Consider the following 20,503-nt stretch of genomic DNA (forward strand, 5'->3'; position numbering starts at 1 on the left):
TGTACATTCCCATGAATCATTCATGGAAAAAGAAAACACAAACATTTAAAGTGGGATCTTTAATAAAGTCATAACATTATAAAGATGTTCCTAGTTCCTCATGTTAACTCATACAGCTGAACACCTACAACAGTCTGATAAATTTACATCTTTATTCCCTGACAGCGTTCTGTAAATATTTAGTTTTTACATCCTTGTGGGCCTGAATACACTACTGTATTAAAGGCACATCTGTAAAACTACACCTGTAACTGCAAAAAAGTTCAATTTCACATAAAACGGCCTTTATAAATGTCTTAAATCTCCTGATGAGGCAAAAAAGAGATTGTTAAAATGATTAAATTAGAAAATGAAGCTAATATTCGTCTTTTTTGTGTAGTGTAGATCGTAAGCCCCACCCCCGTGTTAGCTAGCGCGTTACGCTAACAATCAGATAAATATTTCTCACTTTTCACATTGATTTCATCTTTAGGGTCAGTAAGTAAATTCCTATTTTTTTTTCTTCTCATGTATTTATTCAATGGTTAGAAAAAGAGTGCGTGGCTAAAGTGATTGACAGCTGTTAAACCACAGGAGGAGGTGAATGTAGCCTCATTTTGTCGACAGTCTGAGCATCAACGAGTGAAAATAAGTAGAATTTCAACTGTCGAATGTGGTTTTTATTACGGTAGAATCACATGACCTGGACACACGTGTTAGTCGTCAGCGTTTGCCCCCGCCCCCCCAGCCCCGGGGCTGATGGGAGCTGTGAAGGGTGGATCACAGACATATGTACTGACTCTCCTCTGTCTCCACAGTTCCAGATCCAGATGTTTGATATCGTTCTGCAGCCTAGGCCTGGACCAGCAGGGACAGATGTTGTGACCTCCCATCCATGGTAAGGAACAGGGAAACCTCCACTAAGCACAAACACAGCGAAAAAAATACCGAAAATACTACAAATATACCAAAAATACTACAAATATCCAGAAATACTACAAATATACCAAAATACTACAAATATACCAGAAATACTACAAACATACCAAAAATACTACAAACATACAAAAATACTACAAATATAACCAGAATACTACAAACATACCAAAAATCTACAGATATACCCAGAAATACTACAAATATACCAAAAATACTACAAATATACCAGAAATACTACAAACTACCAAAAATACTACAGATATACCAGAAATACTACCAATATACCAAATCAATACTACAAATACCCAGAATACTACAATATACCAAAAATACTACAAATATACCAGAAATACTACAAACATACCAAAAATACTACAAATATACCAGAAATACTACAAATATACCCAAAAATACTACAAATATACATAAATACTACAAATATACCAAAAATACTACAAAGAACCAGAAATACTACAAACCTACCAAAAATACTACAAATATACCAGAAATACTACAAACATACCAAAAATACTACAGATATACCGAAATACTACAAATATACCAAAATACTACAAATACACCAGAAATCTACAAATATACCAAAAATACTACAAATATACCAGAAATACTACAAACATACCAAAATACTACAAATACCAGAAATACTACAATATACCAAAATACTACATAATACCAGAAATACTACAAACATACCAAAAATACTACAAATATACCAGAAATACTACAAACATACCAAAAATACTACAAATATACCAGAAATACTACAAATATACCAAAAATACTACAAATATACCAGAAATACTACAAATATACCAAAAATACGACAAATATACCAGAAATACTACAAATATACCAAAAATACTACAAAATACCAGAAATACTACAAATAATACCAGAAATACTACAAATATTTCCAAAATACTACAGATATACCAGAAATACTACAAATATACCAGAAATACTACAAACATACCAAAAATACTACAATATTACCAGAAATAGCTACAATATGCCAAAAATACTACAGATATACCAGAAATACTACAGATATACCAGAAATACTACAAACATACCAAAAATCTACAAACATACCAAAAATACTACAGATATACCAGAAAATACTACAAATATACCAGAAATACTACAAACATACCAAAAATACTACAAATATACCAGAAATACTACAAATATACCAGAAATACTACAAAACATACCAAAAATACTACCAAATATACCAAATACTACAAATATACCAGAAATACTACAAACATACCAAAAATACTACAAATATACCAAAAATACTACAAACATAACCAAAATACTACAAATATACCAGAAATACTACAAACATATCAAAATACTACAAATATACCAGAAATACTACAAATATACCAAAAATACTACAAATATACCAGAAATACTACAAATATACCAGAAATACTACAATATACCAGAAATACTACAAACATACCAAAAATATTACAAATATACCAAAAATACTACAAATATACCAGAAATACTACAACATACCAAAAATACTACAATTACCAAAAATACTACAAACATACCAAAAATACTACAAATATACCAGAAATACTACAAATATACCAGAAATACTACAAACATACCAAAAATACTACAAACATACCAAAAATACTAACAAATATACCAGAAATACTACAAACATACCAAAAATACTACAAATATACCAGAAATACTACAAACATACCAAAAATACTACAAATATACAGAATCTACAAATATACAAACTACTACAGATATACCAAAAATACTACAAATATACCAAAACTACTACAAATATACCAAACACTCCGAAGATATACCACCTAAAAATATACCAGACATACTGAAAATACACCAAACACAGCAAAAAATACCAAAAACTACTACAAATATACCAACATACTGAAAGAAATGAACCAAACATACTGAAAATATACCAAAAATACTAAAAAATATACCAACACACCTGAAAGAAATGAACCAAACATACGAAAATATACCAAAATACTAAAAAAGTATACCAACACACTGAAAAGAAATGAACCAAACATACTGAAAATATACCAAAAATACTAAAAAAATATACCAACACACTGAAAGAAATGAACCAAACACACTGAAATATACCAAAAATACTACAAAATATACCAGAACACACCAAAAAAAACCCAAAACAAACACACTGAAAATAGCCAAACATACCAAAAAATATACCAAACACACTGAAAAAAATGAACCAAACCACCGAAAATAAACCGAACACACTGAAAAAAAATGAGCTAAGCACACTGAAAATATATCAAACACATGAACTAATCAACCAAACAACACTGAAAAAAAAAAAGAATGAAATACATAGAAATGAACCAAACACACTGAAAAAAATGAACCAACACACTGAAAAAAAGAACCAAACACACTGAAAAAATGAACCAAACACACTGAAAAAAAAAATGAACCAAACACCACTGAAAAAAAAATGAACCAAACACACTGAAAAAAATGAACCAACACACTGAAAAAAATGAACCAAACACACTGAAAAAAAAATGAACCAAACACACTGATGATGGCTGAAACGGCACACATTTCTCTGTTACTTTGACATTTCTCATTAGTTTTTCACATTTGACTGTCTGCTTTCGGTTTCAGTTCACTTTTTACATCCCAGTTTAGTTTTGATTTAATGAAATGACTTAGTTTTTATGTAGTGAATCTTTACATAAAAACCTGCATGTGATGTATGAAAGATGTTGGATATCTGCTGCAGCTTTAACTTGAGGAGCAGCTGGAGTGATTAAAGACTTAAAGAGCGCAGATTAAAGACGTTCTTCCATAATATCATTAGGAAAGTCTAAAACAGGGGCGAGCTTTGGCAGAACTTGTGTCGTTTTTGCCCTGATTACACACATATTCCATCCATATTCAGGTTTATTCACTCACATGAGTGTGTGTTAGCGTCGGTGCGTGTTTCCTCTGTTTGTTTTTGCATGTGCGCTACATCCATGGTGTGTTGACGGATCATCCCTGCACTGAAAACTGTCAGCCCACCTGCTTTTCCTTCATTTAATTTGGTGGAAAGTATCGATAGTCGTTAAGAGCGGCTGTAATTGTAACCTCCTGACCACTCAGATACGGCCTTGATTTGTCTGTTCTTAGTCGTTTTTTTTTTTTTTTGTTTTTTGTTTGGCCTTGGATCAAAGCGGAAAAGCCTAATCAGAATCAGAGCTCAGAGAAAAATAAACAGAGTAAATAGGATCTGCAGCGAACGGAGCCAGAGGATGAAAAGATGATGAAAAGAACCCAAAGGTGTGAGTGAAGATAAAGCAGAACACCACAGAGAAAACACAGCAGACTGGACACACAAATATGGATTTACTAAAAACAGCATTCTGCAAGACTCATATGTCCCAGGATGCATCTTGCACAAAACCATAAAAAGACACATGATAAAAAGTATGTTTCCATCAGTGTAGAATCACTTTTGTTCAGTTCTATTATATTTCTACACTGCAAAATCTAAATCTGACCAAGTGCATTTGTGTCATTTCTGTTCCAAATATCTGATCACACTGAAAATCAGACAGACTCACCTACAGAGGAACTGATGAAAGAACTGATTTAGAGACAAGAGGTCTGGAAAATCTGAGTTCAACAAATCTGACCAATTTCACTTCTTCCATTGGCTGACTTTTTTTTTTTTTTTTTTTACTTAATTCAAGGTTTTTTGCTTAATTCAAGACTTTTTTTTTTTTTTTGCTTTATTTAAGATTTTTTTTTTTTTTTTTTTTTGCTTAATTTAAGATTTTTTTTGCTGAATTTAAGATTTTTTTTCTTTGTTCAAGTTTTTTTTTTTAACTTAATTCAAGATTATTTGCTTAATTCACAATTTTTTTTTGCTTAATTTAAGATTTTTTGATTTATTGAAGATTTTTTTTTGCTTAATTGAAGATTTTTTTGCTTAATTGAAGATTTATTTTTCTTAATTCAAGATTTTTTTTTCTTTATTAAGATTGTTTTGCTTAATATAGATTTTTTTTGCTTATTTTCAAGAGTTTTTTTTTGCTTAATTCAAGATTTTTTTTTTGCTTAATTCAATTTTTTTGCTTAATTGAAGATTTTTTTTTTTTATTATTATATTTATGTAGGATTTTTTTTTTTTTTTGCGTAATTCATTCTTGGCTTTTTAACTAAAAAAGCCAAGAATGAACAAAATAAACACTGACTCTAATGAGGGACATAGTTTTGATGCTCTGGTGGGGGGGGTCACCACTAGATGTCAGTAAATGTCACACACTGCAGTTTAGATAGTGGGTTTTAACATGGGCTCTGTGCACTGAATGATAAGTCCTTCATAAATATTAGAAAAGGATGAAACCTATTTCCCTGCATATAGATTTAAATATATATATATATATAAATATTCATACACTTATATAATATTTACAGTTAAATACAACTAACAAACTGGAAAAATGCACATTAAAAATGGTGAAAAAAAATCTACAAAAAAACACGTTAGTAGAACACTAAAACAACACTTTCACTATTATTGACAGTTGTTTAAAGAATTCACCACAAAAACACCACTAAAACCACTCTGAAACGCTGCTAAAGTAATAAAAACCTTCAGTTTCTCTCTCACCGACTGCAGTGAAGCGTTCAGAATGTCAGCTTTCAGATGACACTGGAATTTTGTCAATAGCGTAAACGGTTCAGGAGTTACAATAATGTGAATGATGCAAAAATGTGACACCACAGACACAGTGATCTACAAAGGGTTAACCTCCTCAGACCCAGCTCTGGGTTTTCTGTCCACATTTATGGACAAGAGTTTCACAACTTTATACAAAAAAAGAAAAGAAAAGAAAACTGTCCACCACAAAGGACATTCCGTCAAAATGTTAAAAACTGCATCTGAAAAAACTATTGCATCATGATGTTTCCAATAGAGGCACTTACTGAATAGAAAACAAAAAAAAGCTGGTACTGTGCTGACATTTCCTGGGTCTCAGGAGGTTAAATGTGTTTCCAAACACTGTCGAGCAGCTTTTTTTGTGAACGCAGCTCAAACTGTTCGACTAAACAGAGCTTTTTTTTCCGTCGTTCTTTACCTTGTTAACTCCCGTTTCTCTGAGGCGTAAAAGCAGCTCCAGCCGGACGTGGAGAAGCGCCGGCGTTGTGGAGACGCTGGCCTTTCTCAATCTGAAAGTTTTCTCACTTCAGTCCCAGCGCAGATCTCCAGAGACGCCGTTACGAATAAAAGCAGCTTTGTCTGAGTCTGCACTTGGACGTCCAAAAACTTTCTGGAAACAGATTGGACTCTGCTGGATTATTATCTCAATTGCTGGAAAGCAGGGACAGCTGCTTGATTGTTAACAATTATTAAATGATGCAAATTGAAGGTATCAGCGTGGAAATACCCACCACGGCAACAGTCGGTCCTGCATGAACCAATTAACCCCCAGAACACGTCCGATGGGTTTAGTGTGCATACGATAATGTCCTGGACTCCTTTTATAAGAAAGAACAAAGGAAGTGGATGATCAAACCCGTGGTGTTAACGTATACAGACCTGTTAGGGACGGAGGTAAGACCCAGGGGGAAGTAAACATTGTTCTTTGTCGGTCCAGATATTTTATTTGGTGTTCCACCCAATCTCAGAGGGTACTCTTCAGAATAAGCCTGTTACAGTATTTGTCTTGGATAGCCAAGTGTATATCTGTGAACAAAAACACTTGGAGGCCAAAACTAAACAAAAGACCCACTTTAATTTAAGGCTGGCCGTAAAAAATGCAGCACACACTTTTAATTAATCCGCAATACGGCAATGAAATTCAGCAGTTTTTCATTTAACAGTCGATAGTATCAAACACAGACATCCTGATTAAACCGATCATTGAAGGTCCTGGTCCTGTAAAGGTTTATCTGCTCTGAAAGGAGAAACCAAATCTGTTTCTGCCAAAGAATGTGATTGAATCGAAGGCCAGGCTGCAATCAAATAGAGTTTTTCAGAACGTGCAAAAGCATAGAATAGAAAGTAGGAATATCTAAGGTTTCTCCTTTGATGAAATACATACTTTTAGGTTTTTTTGGCATTCATGACAAGTGTTTGAACAGAAAAAAACATTTCTAGCAGAGGCCAAAAGTAAACTGTTGTTAAGATAATGTCTGACGTCCACTGGCAAACAACAAGGTGTCATCGGTGTAGAGGTTGACTTTTCACCTCAATTATTAACAGTTAGCATAAATAGTGACCAAGTAGTACAAAGTTAAGCCCTGTCACTATAAATTCAAAAGGTATTAATCTCAAGATCTCAGAACATTAAAACAATAATTGACGGAACAGATTAAAGTAGTAAAAATTAGCTTGTTTGGAATATTCATTATCTTATGTAAAATTATTATCAAAATTTTACATCTGGTAGCTTCTGAAATCCAAATATGCGTTGTATAATTACTGGCAAGACAAACATAGACGCATATTTCAATCTTTTCAGGAATGTTTTTAAAGAATAATTTATAAGATACAGTCTGATGTCCAGTGTCAAACAACTACGTATCATCAGCATAGAGGTAGACTTTTCACGTCAATTGTTAACATTAAGAGTAAATAGTTACCAAGTAGTACAATGTTAAACCCTGTTGGACACATTTACAAACATTTTAGGACTTTAATAATAACCAGAAACACTGAAGATAGAGTGGTCAGATAAAAATACGAACTAGTTATTTAATGAAATCTGATGGGAGTTAATGCTGTCGAATGTGATTTTTAAAAGAAAGTTGTTTCATTTACTGTATAAGGATATTTTTATTGACATTATCTCACTAGACAGTTAATCATTTATGTCTTTTATGTAAAAGTTTACATTTGTCAGCTTCTGACATGCAAATATTTGTTATGTAATTATTGACGAGATGAACATAGACACATTTTCAAAGAATGATTCATAAGACAGTCAAATGTCCAGAAGTGAATAAAAATGTATCATCAGCATAGAGTTTGACTCTTCACTGTTGATCTGGAAACTTTAATCAGTAACATGATGTTAAACTCTATTGGACACCTTCATGAACATTTAAGCTTTAAATATTCAATAACAAGCAGAAAGACTACATCACAGATACAGAATTATACAGTTTTAGAGGTGTGATCACAAATGTAATCTCAGGACATAAAAAACAATAATTGACGGAACATATTAAAATAGTAAAAAATTAGCTTGCTTGAAAATATTCATTATCTTATAGAAAATTATCAAAAATTTACATCTGGCAGCTTCTGAAATGCAAATATGTGTTGTATAATTATTAGCGAGACAAACATAGACACATATTTCAGTCTTTTCAGAAATGTTTTTAAAGAAAAAATTGTAAGAGTCTAATTTCCAGTGGCGACTTAAGGTTGTCAATTTTTTATTTTTATTTTTTAAAAAATATTTATTATTGACATTATCTCACTAGACAGTTAATCATTTGTCTTTTATGTAAAAATTTTACATCTGGCAGCTTCTGAAATGCAAATATTTGTTATATAATTGTTAGCGAGAAACATAGACGCATATTTCAGTCCTCAGAAATGTTTTAAAATAATTCATAAGATACGGTCTGATGTCCGATGGCGTACAACAAGGTATCATCAGAATAGAGATTGATTTTTCACCTCAGTTATTAACAAAACAGTTAATAGTAACCGAGTACTGCAATGTTAAACCCTGTTGGACAGATTGACAAACATTTTAAGGCTTTAAATATTGAATAACAACCAGAAACAGTGAAGATAGTGGTCAGATAAATACAAACTAGTTATTTGACGAAATCTCATGAGAGTTAGGTCTGTTAAATGTCTTTTTTTTTTTTTTTGGAAAGTTGTTTCATTTACTGTATGAAGATAGTTTTATTGACATTATCTCAATAGACAGTTAATCATGTTTGTCTTTTATGTAAAATTTAGCATCTGGCGGCTTCTGAAATCCAAATATGTGTTGTATAATTATTGGCGAGACAAATACAGATGCATATTTTAGTCTTGTCAGGAACGTTTTTAAAGAATAATTCATAAGATACAGTCTGATGTCCAGTGGCGAACAACTAGATATCATCAACATAGAGGTTGACTTTTCACCTCGGTTATTAACATTAAGAGTTAATAGTAACCAAGTAGTACAAAGTTAAGCCCTGCTGGACACATGTACAAACATTTTAGGGCTTTAAATATTTAATAACAACCAGAAACACAGACGATAGACTGGTCAGACAAAATACAAACTAGTTATTTAATGAAATCTGATGAGAGTTAAAGCTGTGGAATGTGATTTTTAAAAGGAAGTTGTTTCATTTACTGTTTGACAATATTTTTATTGACATAATCTGACTAGACAGTTAATCATTTATGTCTTTTATGTAAAATTTAACGTCTGTCAGCTTCTGAAATGCAAATATTTGTCGTATAATTATTGGTGAGACAAACATAGACACATATTTCATTTTTTTCCGGGACGTTTTCAAAGAATGATTCCTAAATAAATGATCCTTTCGTTCATTCTGAATAAAGTCAGACTGCTTTGGACTCAGACATTGTAGTTTTATGAAGCGTTCTGGTTTTGCCATTAGGTTCCTGTTGCTTCCACCTCCCTCCTCTCCAACAGGCTTAAGTGTTTACATTCCTCACATGTTTCCTAGAGGTCTTACTCTCCAAAAAGCCCAATTTCATGGTGTTGCAGAACCCTCTGAACCAGAAACCCCCTCCCCATCCTACGAGGAAATCACCCAGGGTGCTGTCATGGTGCCCACACATTTGCTCTGGTATTATTTGTTTTCTGGAGCCAGTCCAGCTAACGTCACCCGAAGGCGTCCCAGATCCCGGTCTTGGCGCTGCTGCTGGTCTTCTGGAAGCCCTGAATGCACAGAACCTGGACATGGAGGCGTTTAGGGACAGACCGTGTCCTCGTACGCCTTTTAACGGTTGGGTTTTAGTTCCGTACAGGTTCCGCTGAAGCTCTTTCATGTTCTCGCAGACACCTCGGTAGGGCGTTCACTCACAGTTTATGTCTGCGACTGTGTGAATGTTTCGAGTTCTGAGCCGTGACTGCATGAATCACCGGCTGCTAATGAGGTGACATGGACGTCTGTTTGGTGCGAACCGCCGTCCAGTCGAAGCCGCTCAAACCTGGACTCTTTCCTTTAGCTCCGCTCGTTTTATTCCCGCTCAAAGTTCACACCAAGGTTCTAATAGTTTTGGATTTTTCATCATAGTTTAGTTTTATTTAGTTGTGACTTTTTTTCTCTAATTCAGTTAGTTTTAATTAGTTTTTAGAGCAGGTTTGCTAGTTTTTATTAGTTCAAATTTTTTTTCTAAACGTTTAGTTTTAGTTTAGTTTTAGTTTTTTCATATCTATAAATTGCTCGAGTGAATATCGATTCATATCAATCTGACATTGACAAAGACAAAAACGAAGGGAAATTGCTTGAGCAAAATAAATCAATTTCATAATAACCCGACGTTGACAAAGACAAAAACGAAGGGAATTTTATCCCTAATTTTTATCCGTTTTAGTTAGTTTTGTAAACACACAATACAGTTTCAGTTAGTTATCGTTTTTCTTTTAATTATAGTTTTTATTTATTTCAGTTAATGAAAATGTTTTTACAATTCTAGTTTTCGTCATTTCATTAGTTTTCGTAAACGATAATAACCTTGGTAATGACAAAAACTCGTGAAAACCTGTTACGAAGTCATTAATTTCATAGCTCAAATGACTCCTTTCATGCTAATTAGCCTTAATGCTAACCAGGGTTCTGATAGTTTTGGATTTTTCATTGTAGTTTAGTTTTATTTAGTTTTGACTTGTTTTCCTCTAATTCAGTTCATTTTAATTATTTTTAGAGCAGGTTTGCTGGTTTTTATTAGTTTTTGTTTTTTCTAAATGCTTAGTTTTAGTTTAGTTTTAGTATTAATTTTAGTTTAGTCGTCTCTTTTCTCTTCTTCTCTGTGCTCCTATTCAAATCAATCCCAGACAGGACTCTGCTGCTTTAGTCTCCATGTTTCCAGGTAGAGTGGGGACCAGAAGACGACTGGAAACCACAAGTGATGGAGCAAAGTGTCGTATAGTGACAGCAGCTAAAATTGCTAGAGCAAAATAAACTGCTTTCATACCAATCCGACATTGACAAAGACGAAAACAAAGACAATTTTATCCATAATTTTTATCTGTTTTAGTTAGTTTTGTAAACACACAATACAGTTTCAGTTAGTTATTGTTTTTTTTCTTTCAATTATAGTTTTTATTTATTTCAGTTAAGGAAAATGTTTTTTCAATTCTAGTTTTCGCCATTTCATTAGTTTTCGTTAGCGATAATAACCTTGGTTCACACAGCATCTGTCGGTGTTTTCTGTCGTTTCTGCCTCTTCAACTGTCTGTGTCTTTGTCTTCCAGAGAGACGAGCTGAAGTGTCCGGCTCTGCCCAACGCCTGCACCTGCACCTCCGAGTCCTCCGGCCTCCCAGGACCTCAGGGACCAGTGGTAAGAAACGCAACTGCCACAGCAGAACGCATCCATACCGCCTTAAAAACCACCTCCCATAGGTAACAGACCCTGGACAGACAGACGGTCAGGAAGGAGCTGAAGACTCAACCAACATGTCCTGAAAACAAAGACATGGACAGATGGACTTTATTTATCCCAAACGGAGGAATTACAGCATTACAACAGCATCACACACAATTAAAACAGAATACAAGAGCAAACACTGTACACAATCCAAAATAAATCAGAAATATGAAAAAAAAAAAACAAGGTAAAGAACCTGGATAATAACTGAAATAACCTGGATAATAACTGTAATAATCTGGATAATAACTGTAATTATTGTATAATTACTGTAATATTCTGGATAATAATTATAATAACCTGCACAATAAATATAGTAAGATGGATAATAACTGTAGTAACCTGGATAATAACTATAATATTCTGGATAATTGTAATTATTGTATAACAACTGTGACAACATGAATAATTACGACAATAACCTATAAATTATAAACTAAATATAAATTTTACATCTGTCTGCTTCTGAAATGCAAATATTTGTCGTGCAGTTATTGGTGAGATAGACACATTTTCAAAGAATAATTCCTAAGATACAGTCTGATGTAATAACCTGTAGTGGTGAACAACAAGGTATCATTAGCATAGAGGGTGATTTGCACTCCAGGTAATAATATTAAGAGTTAATTGTGACCAAGTAGTACAAAGTTAATCCCTTTTGGAGTCCTTTACAGACATTTTAGGGCTTTAAATATTTAATACCAACCAGAAACAGTTTCACCAAACAGATCCACAACAGACTGAACACAGAGTGGTCAGATAAAACACAAACTAGTTATTGGATGAAATCTGCTGAGAGTTAAAGCTGTCGAATGTGATTTTTAAAAGAAATTTGTTTCATTTAGTGCACAAAAAGAGCTTTTATTCACATTATCTCACTAGACAGTTAATCACTTTATATCTTTTATGTAAAGTTTTACATCTGGCAGCTTCTGAAATGAAATAATTTTTGTTGGGTAATTATTAGTGAGACAAACATAGACACATATTTCAGTCTTTTCAGGAATGTTTTCAAAGCATAATTGATAACATACAGTCTGATGTCCAGTGGTGAACAACAAGGTATCGTCAGCGTAGAGGTTGACTTTTCACCTCAGTTATTAACATTAAGAGCAAATAGTGACCAGGAAGTAGAAGATGTCTTTTTTTTATTTTTCAATAAAAAGTTTTGTTTACTGTATAAAAACAACTTTTATTCACATTATTTTACTAGACAGTTAATCATTTATGTCTTTTATGTAAAACTTTGCATCTGTCAGCTTCTGAAATGCAACTATTTGTTATATAAATATTGATGAGACAAACAGGTTTCACATTTTCAAAGAATAATTCATAAGATACAGTCTGATGTTCAGCGGCGAACAACAAAGTATCATCAGCGTAGAGGTTGACATTTGACCTCAATAACATTAAGAGTAAATAGTAATCAAGTAGTACAATGTAGTACAAACATTTTAGGGCTTTAAATATTTAATACCAAGCAGAAACACTTTGACCAAACAGATCCACAACAGACTGAAGACAGAGTGTTCAGATGAAACACAAACTAGTTATTGGATGAAATCTGCTGAGAGTTAAAGCTGTCGAACATGATTTTTTAAAAGAAAGTTGTTTTGTTTACTGTACAAAAAGAGCTTTTATTCACAAAACCAGCGGTTGGCGGTTCCAGACCTCCAGCGTAGTCCTGCCCGGGGCTCAGAGTTGAGATGGGAGCAGCGAGTCCGGCCGTAAAGCTCTGAACATAATCAGTCAAATCAGTCGAATCATCTGTGAAGACAAGCCAGGACGGGCCGATACCATCTGCGGTTCGGAGCGGAGCAGCTGCAATTTGTACCAGCTGAACGTCCAAATGCGGACACGACGATAAAAGAGGACTTTGACTCATGCCGGGACACTTTTCCACTGCGACGTTCCTACCTCCACTCCACTAAAAGCTCCCACTTCGCAGGTTATTTATGAGCCTTTATATACTTTATGTCGTACAAGGGGGAATATTGCACCCTCCGGCACATTAACCATGAGAAAACATGTTCGGAGCGCCTCGTAAAAGCCGCCCTTTTTCTTTTAAGAGGAGGTGGAAAAGGTAAACTGTGGTTCCGCATGTCGGTGGGCCGTCCTGCCCGACACATGATGGATGAACCTCCAACCTCCGCTTCCCTCCAGGAGCCCGAAGAACATCCAGTTTAACAAGAACAACGCTCGGACTCCATCTCCTAAAGCCTTTTTATGGTCAGAATAAAGACAAAAATACAGAAATCAGACGGGTTATCATGTTCGGAGCAGACTAATACCTGGATTTAACAGGGCATGACCAGGTTTGGACGCTTCCGAAAAGAAACCCGGAAGATTTAAGATTGAATTTAAGAGGAATTATTTCCACATTGTTGACGACAGGGATTTGGAAGTGGCTTTTGTGCAGACGTAGTTATTTCTCCGAGGATTTAAGAAGAATAAATAGGCTTTTATGAGTGAGTGTGAGATGGAAGGAGGTGATCCAGAGTAGCAAAAGCGAAAAGAACAACCAGTCTGCAGCCGGTTCAGCCAAGAAAAACTGTATTTTATTCACAGATATTTAATACAAAGGTCCTAAGGGTTTGGTGTAATTGATAGAGCAGCAATTAAGATAAGATAAAGTAAGATAATATTAGATAAGATAAGATAAAATAAGAGATAAGGTAAGTTAAGAGAAGATAAAATAAGAGGTAAGATAGAATAAGAAGAAAAGACAGAATAAGATAAGGTAAAATAAGAGATAAAATAGAATAAGGTAAGATAAAATAAATAAGATAAAATAATATAGATTAAGAGATAAGATGAGATAAAATAAGAGATAAGATAGGTTAAGATAAGATAAGAGATAAGATAAGTTAAGATAAGATAAGTTAAGACAAGATAAAATAAAATAAAATAAGTAAGATAAGATAAAATAAGGAATAAGATAAGATAAAATAAGAGATAAAATAGAGTAAGATAAGATATAATAAGTAAGATAAGATAGAATAAGATAAAATAAGATAAAATAAAATTAGTAAGATTAGACAAAATAAGAGATGAGATAAGTTAAGATAAGATAAAATAAGACATAAGATCAGATCAGATATACTTTCTTGATCCAAGGGGGAAATTCAGCTGTACAGCAGCACAAGACAAGAAACATCTCATACAATAAAGAAAAGATAAAAAGTATATTAAAAAAAAACCCTGTTAAAGTGACTGAATGACAGATGATAATAACAGTTTTCATCCAGTTCATCCATTTGTCGTCTGTCCTTCTCAGATCAGTGACACATTCAAACAGGGTCTGACAAACTGATGTTATTTAAGGTTCAAAATACAATATGATCTAAAATGGATCAGACCAAATAAGGAAAATAATAACATAATAAACTATAAATAATGTCAAATACAAACTTTTACCTATGTTTTAGAGTTAAAAAAAAAAAAGTCAAATTACATTCTGAAAATATTTACATTCCCAAAAAATCCTTTAAAAAATGTGAATAACATGAACAACCTGAAATGTATTAAGAAAAATAAGTGTAATTTGACCAATGTTCTGCCTCAGTTTATCATTTATACATGTTCATTGTAACGTACAGATCACAGTGGATCTACAAACACAGAATATTTAATACCACACATCTGTGCATCAGCATGTTCTCCTCCTGGACCACAGGCTTTTATTTAACATGTGTTCTGATGGTAGAACATAATGACTGTGTTCACATCTGACCTACTGGAGTGGAACTGGTCTGGACGTTCACGTCTGGACGTTCACGTCTGGACGTTCACGTCTGGACGTTCACGTCTGGACGTTGGTCAGACCTCAACACTTTATTACTGAGATTCTGAAGTTAAATGACCTGTTGAGGGGTTTATGTTCCATGTGTCTGTTCTGTACTGTGTTCACATGATACATGACCTCCTCTTCCTCTTCTTCTTCCTCTTCTTCCTCCTCTTCCTTCTCTTCCTCCTCTTCCTCCTCCTCCTCCTCCTCCTCCTCCTCTTCCTCCTCCTCCTCTTCCTCCTCTTCTTCTTCCTCCTCTTCTTCTTCCTCCTCCTCCTCTTCCTCCTCCTCTTCTTCTTCCTCCTCTTCCTCCTCCTCTTCTTCTTCCTCCTCTTCCTCCTCCTCTTCTTCTTCCTCCTCTTCCTCGTCTTCCTCCTCCTCCTCGTCTTCCTCCTCCTCCTCCTCCTCCTCCTCCTCCTCTTCCTCCTCTTCTTCTTCATCCTCTTCCTCCTCCTCTTCTTCTTCCTCCTCCTCCTCTTCTCCCTCCTCCTCTTTCTCCTCCTCCTCCTCTTTTTCTCCAGGGCGCTCCCGGCAGCAAAGGTCCTCGAGGTGAAAGAGGGGAGGCTGGTCCAGCTGTAAGTAATAATAATAATAATTATAATAATAATAATAATAATAATAATAATAATAATAATAACTAGAAGCACTCGGAGAGCGCAGACCTCCGCCAAGGCTGATCAGTGGCCCCCCCCCGTGGGCCCTCCCACGCCAAGGAGGTTATGTTTTTTTTTTTTTTGAACTTCTTTTTATTTAGATTTCATGTGTGTAGCCATACAGTGCATTGTAACAAATCATTATATACCAGAGATATATGTATATATATATATACATACACACACACACACACACATATATATATATATATATATACATACACATACATACATATATATACATATACATCTCAGTCTTAATGGGGGTAGTAGTCCATGGTTGTTTCAAGTCCAAGGCTACAGGGACCAGAATATTCAGGAGAGGTCAACATCAGCCATTAAAATACAACATGGTAGAACCTTGACATTCTTTCAGAATCTGAGATAGAACAAAATAGCAATCCACAACAGCAACAACAGTGGAGGTTATGTTTTTGCCAGGGTTTGTTTGTCTGTCTGTTTGTTTGTTTGTTTGTCTGTCCGTTAGTGTGCAACATAACTCAAAAAGTTATGGACAGATTTTGATGAAATTTTCTGGTCTGCGCCCCCCCGTGGGCCCCCCCACCCCCGATCACCACCAAAATTTAATAATTTCTTCCTTATCCCATTTCCAACAAACCCTGAAAATTTCATCCAAATCTGTCCATAACTTTTTGAGTTATGTTGCACACTAACGGACAGACAAACAAACAAACAGACAAACAAACCCTGGCAAAAACAGAACCTCCTTGGCGGAGGTAATAAAAATAATATCCTCCTGAGACCCAGTGCGTAAACATTTTTGTCATTTACATTAAATAATTGCCTTAATTGGAAACAGTATGATGCAACAGTTTTTAAAAGCTAAGTTAAAGATTTAAATAACGTGTTTTTGTTTTTTTTAGGAATACCTGGAAAATGAAATAATAACTTTTCTTGACAAATATATTGAAATAAAACCACCTCATTGGATCATTTGGACCCAGTTTTGCATCGAAGGGTTAAAAATCCTTTAAAATGCACCTTTACGTCAAAGCTGAAGGCTGGATTCAGTGTTTCTCTTCGGTTATCTGCGCTCGATGAAAACAAAAGTTTGTTTAAAGTACGAGTGCTTTGAAGCGACGCTGCACATCTGATTCCACTTTTCCAATGAGTGTTTTGCTCTTTCTGTCTGATTCGCTCCTCGTCTCCCCAGTCGGTGTTTTTGTAACAGTAGCATACTTGAACGCACCACAAATCTCAGCAGATACGAGCCCCCCCCCCGGTGTTTCACTCTGTCTTCTCTGACGTCCTTTTGTCTGTGTGTTTTCCAGGGACCCCTCGGACCCCGGGGAGATATAGGACCACCGGGGCCCATGGGTCTGCCTGGCCCTCAAGGACCCAGCGGATTGTCGATTCCAGGAGAGGCCGTAAGTCTGCAAAAAAACCACACGCAAACGCCTTCTTCAGCAGCTAGGCATAAATCCCAGCATGCCTCAGCGCGGCGCACATGAGGATTATGAGTAGATTTATTAGAGTTTACAGGCAGGGGAGTAGCTGTGGCACACATTCGCATTCCTTCATGTCTGAGAGTAAGAAGTGAGACAGAAGCGGCTGAAAGCTCGGTGTCAGCCGTCCTCCGTAAATCACAGGCTGGATTTCCGCCTCGGAGATGATGAGATGCTCCCAAATGAAACAGAAATGTTCCCTGGTTTAATCTGCGCAGAGGTCACCCAAACCCCAGCTGTGGGATTTATGAAGCCTCGAACTGCTAATGGAGTCGTTTGTTTTCTAATATGAAAGATGAAAGCCCATGGCACCGGTACGAACAACACCAGAAACCACAGGAGAGAAGTGACAGAGTCTTTTTCCAACAGACGCCCGATGCAAAACAGCTGCTTCGATGACACTGGACGTGAAATGTTAGGCCGAGCTGTGGATAGAGTCAGCTGATATCTGTACAGGTTTATTCATGTGCACTGTCCCTGTTAAGGAAGAAGACTAAGAACCCACAATAAGAGGGAAAAAATGCACTAAAGAATCAACGCTGTGGGGTCAAAGTCAGAGTAACCCTGACATAAAACACTGACAGTGGTTCTGTGTCATATTAATGTTCCAAACTGTCACCAGCAGGGGTCAGTCTGCTACCAGAACACACTTAAATCTACCAAAACCACCAGTGAACCAACTAGTGCTGGGACTGTTGGCTCTTTGAAGGGAGTCATTCAATCAAGAGCTGTTCACTGAAAAGAGCCGTTCAGCAGACTGGCTCTTTTATGTTTTTGGCATTATTTTGAAACACCAGTGTTTGAATGACTAAATAGGCTACATGTGATGACTGACATTCCATTTTAAAGGTGTTTAATTGGCGCGGCAGTAAATATTATCTTACCATAAAAAAGAATAGTTAGTTCAAATGTGTGGGTTAAATCCATGACATGAGAGGTGACATTAGACAAATGATGGAACTGGACCAAAAACATCGCGATACATTATGTGGACTAGTCTGTAGAATAAAAATGAAGAAGAAAATAAAACATTTTCTTATGAAATAATATTTTATTCTCCTCAAAACAAGAACAATAAATGTGTGTAAACATACAGAAAAAATTGCACAAAACACAACAGTGATGAATCAGTGCAGTTCCAGTACTGAAATACCTAAAAAACTGTAGTGCAAATAAAATACTTCAAGTAACACTGCAAAATACCTGATATCTGTAATGTAAATATCAAAATGACACCACATCAGGAGTTCTCTCACTTCTACTCTGTTTATAAAGCCAATGCCCCCCCAGTGACGCTAAACTGACAGGCAATCAGACACTCCCTCCTTAAAAAAAAAAAAAAAATGAACGGCTCTTTGCAAAGACTCGGTTCCCATCGTTCATTTCAGAGTCGTTCAAAAGATTCAATTTGTTTGTGAACGTCACATCACTAGAACCAACCCTATGTATCCACAGACTGAACCAGACACTGAATAAAAAATAAAGATCACTGTTTCCACACATTTGTATTATAGGATCATCAAGTTTAATTCAACAACTAAAACTCATAGACACTTATTTTAACAGTCACAAAAAAACCACTGTTTATATTGTTGACCTGCTGTGTCAGCTGATAGTTTACATTATAGCTCTGTTAGCTTAGCTCTGTTTTTAGATCGAAAACAGCCAAGGTAAAAACAAAAAAGCACCTCTGTTTTCTGTACAGTTTGGGACGGTTAAACTAAAGTACAGTAAAACCAAACCAAGAGATGGTTTAAACAGACTAAAAGTTGGTGAAACTGGCATAAAACGCAGTAAAGTCAATTTAAAAAAAAAAGTGAGCTAAAAGATACTAAACCAAGCTAAAAGATGCTAAACCCAATTAAAAGACAATGAATCTAGACTAAAGTAGAGTCAAACCAAACTAAGAGATGGTTTAAACACGTCCTCAAAGGCTCAGTTTGATCCCATCTGTTTGTGTTGGACTCAACTCACCTCCACATATTTTCCTCCTTCGAACTAAAGCAGTGATTCTGTTGTGTGTTTTGTTTTGTTTTTTTCCTTCAGGGCCGTCCTGGACCAAAGGGAGACCCTGGAGACTCAGGTTTACCTGGACAGAAAGTAAGTGCAGCTCTGGCTCCAGGTTGTGTTTTTAACCAGGGATCAGAGTTAGACTACTGGACTGGCATCAGGCCACCTGGACCTGGACCGGACTGGACTGGCCTGTTCCAGCTGGGAGGACTCAGATGGGGGGGGGGGGGGGGGGTATGAATATGACTGTAACATTAAGGCATCTTCCAACCAAACAACCAGCAAACAGGAAAACACTAGAAATGATTAGATCAAAAGATGAGATGAGACTTTACTGATCCATCAGCAAATGAAGGTTCAAATAGCAGAAAAACATCATAAGAATTTTTTTTTTACCAATTTTTTTATTTATTGTCATTGTGCATCTCCAAAAGTACAATACAAAAAAAAAAAAAACCTATGGTGACCCCATACCAACCCAACCTGGGTCTCAAAATGTGAAAACCACTAATAAAAACAAATCCACATATATAGATGAAAGAATCTAATTAACAGATAGAAACAGATAGGTGATCAGGATACTCATAGACCACAGGTGTCAAACATGTGGCCCGGGGGCCAAAACCGGCCTGCCAAAGGTTCCAATCAGTCCTTGGGATGACTTTGTAAAGGGCAGAGGATATGAACAGTCAAGGGCGTCAAACTCAAAAATAACAGCATAATAACCTAAAAATAATAATGACTCCAAATGTTCATCTTGGTTTAATGTGAAAAAAATAATATGACATCATACCTCTAAATAATGGCAGCACCAATTTTTTCTCTTTGATTTATTGCAAAGAACATTAAATTTTGATCTCCTTTAATAATAAAACGTCAATAAACTGAACAAATATGACCTACCTGAAATGTCTAAAGAAAAATAAGTGTAATTTTAACAATATTCTGCCTGTTTTGTGCCTTGATAGATCGGATCTGTAATGCACATGTAGAAATCATAAGTTGAGGCAG

At 35.3% G+C, this 20,503-nt stretch overlaps 1 protein-coding gene across 1 annotated transcript in view; it reads left to right on the forward strand.

The window, feature by feature from the left end:
• Window positions 1–842: 842 nt before the first annotated feature.
• The window catches only part of LOC115414554 (collagen alpha-1(XII) chain-like), a 36,478-nt gene continuing 16,817 nt past the window's right edge, over window positions 843–20,503 (forward strand). The window contains exons 1-5 of the mRNA XM_030127772.1: window positions 843–877; window positions 11,403–11,489; window positions 15,885–15,938; window positions 17,309–17,404; window positions 19,529–19,582. Of these exons, the coding sequence (XP_029983632.1) occupies window positions 875–877; window positions 11,403–11,489; window positions 15,885–15,938; window positions 17,309–17,404; window positions 19,529–19,582 (294 nt within the window). The 5' untranslated portion in view covers window positions 843–874. The remainder of the gene's footprint in view (window positions 878–11,402; window positions 11,490–15,884; window positions 15,939–17,308; window positions 17,405–19,528; window positions 19,583–20,503) is intronic.

The sequence above is a fragment of the Sphaeramia orbicularis genome, chromosome 24, assembly GCF_902148855.1.
Source record: "Sphaeramia orbicularis chromosome 24, fSphaOr1.1, whole genome shotgun sequence".
In the NCBI taxonomy this organism is placed as follows: domain Eukaryota; kingdom Metazoa; phylum Chordata; class Actinopteri; order Kurtiformes; family Apogonidae; genus Sphaeramia; species Sphaeramia orbicularis.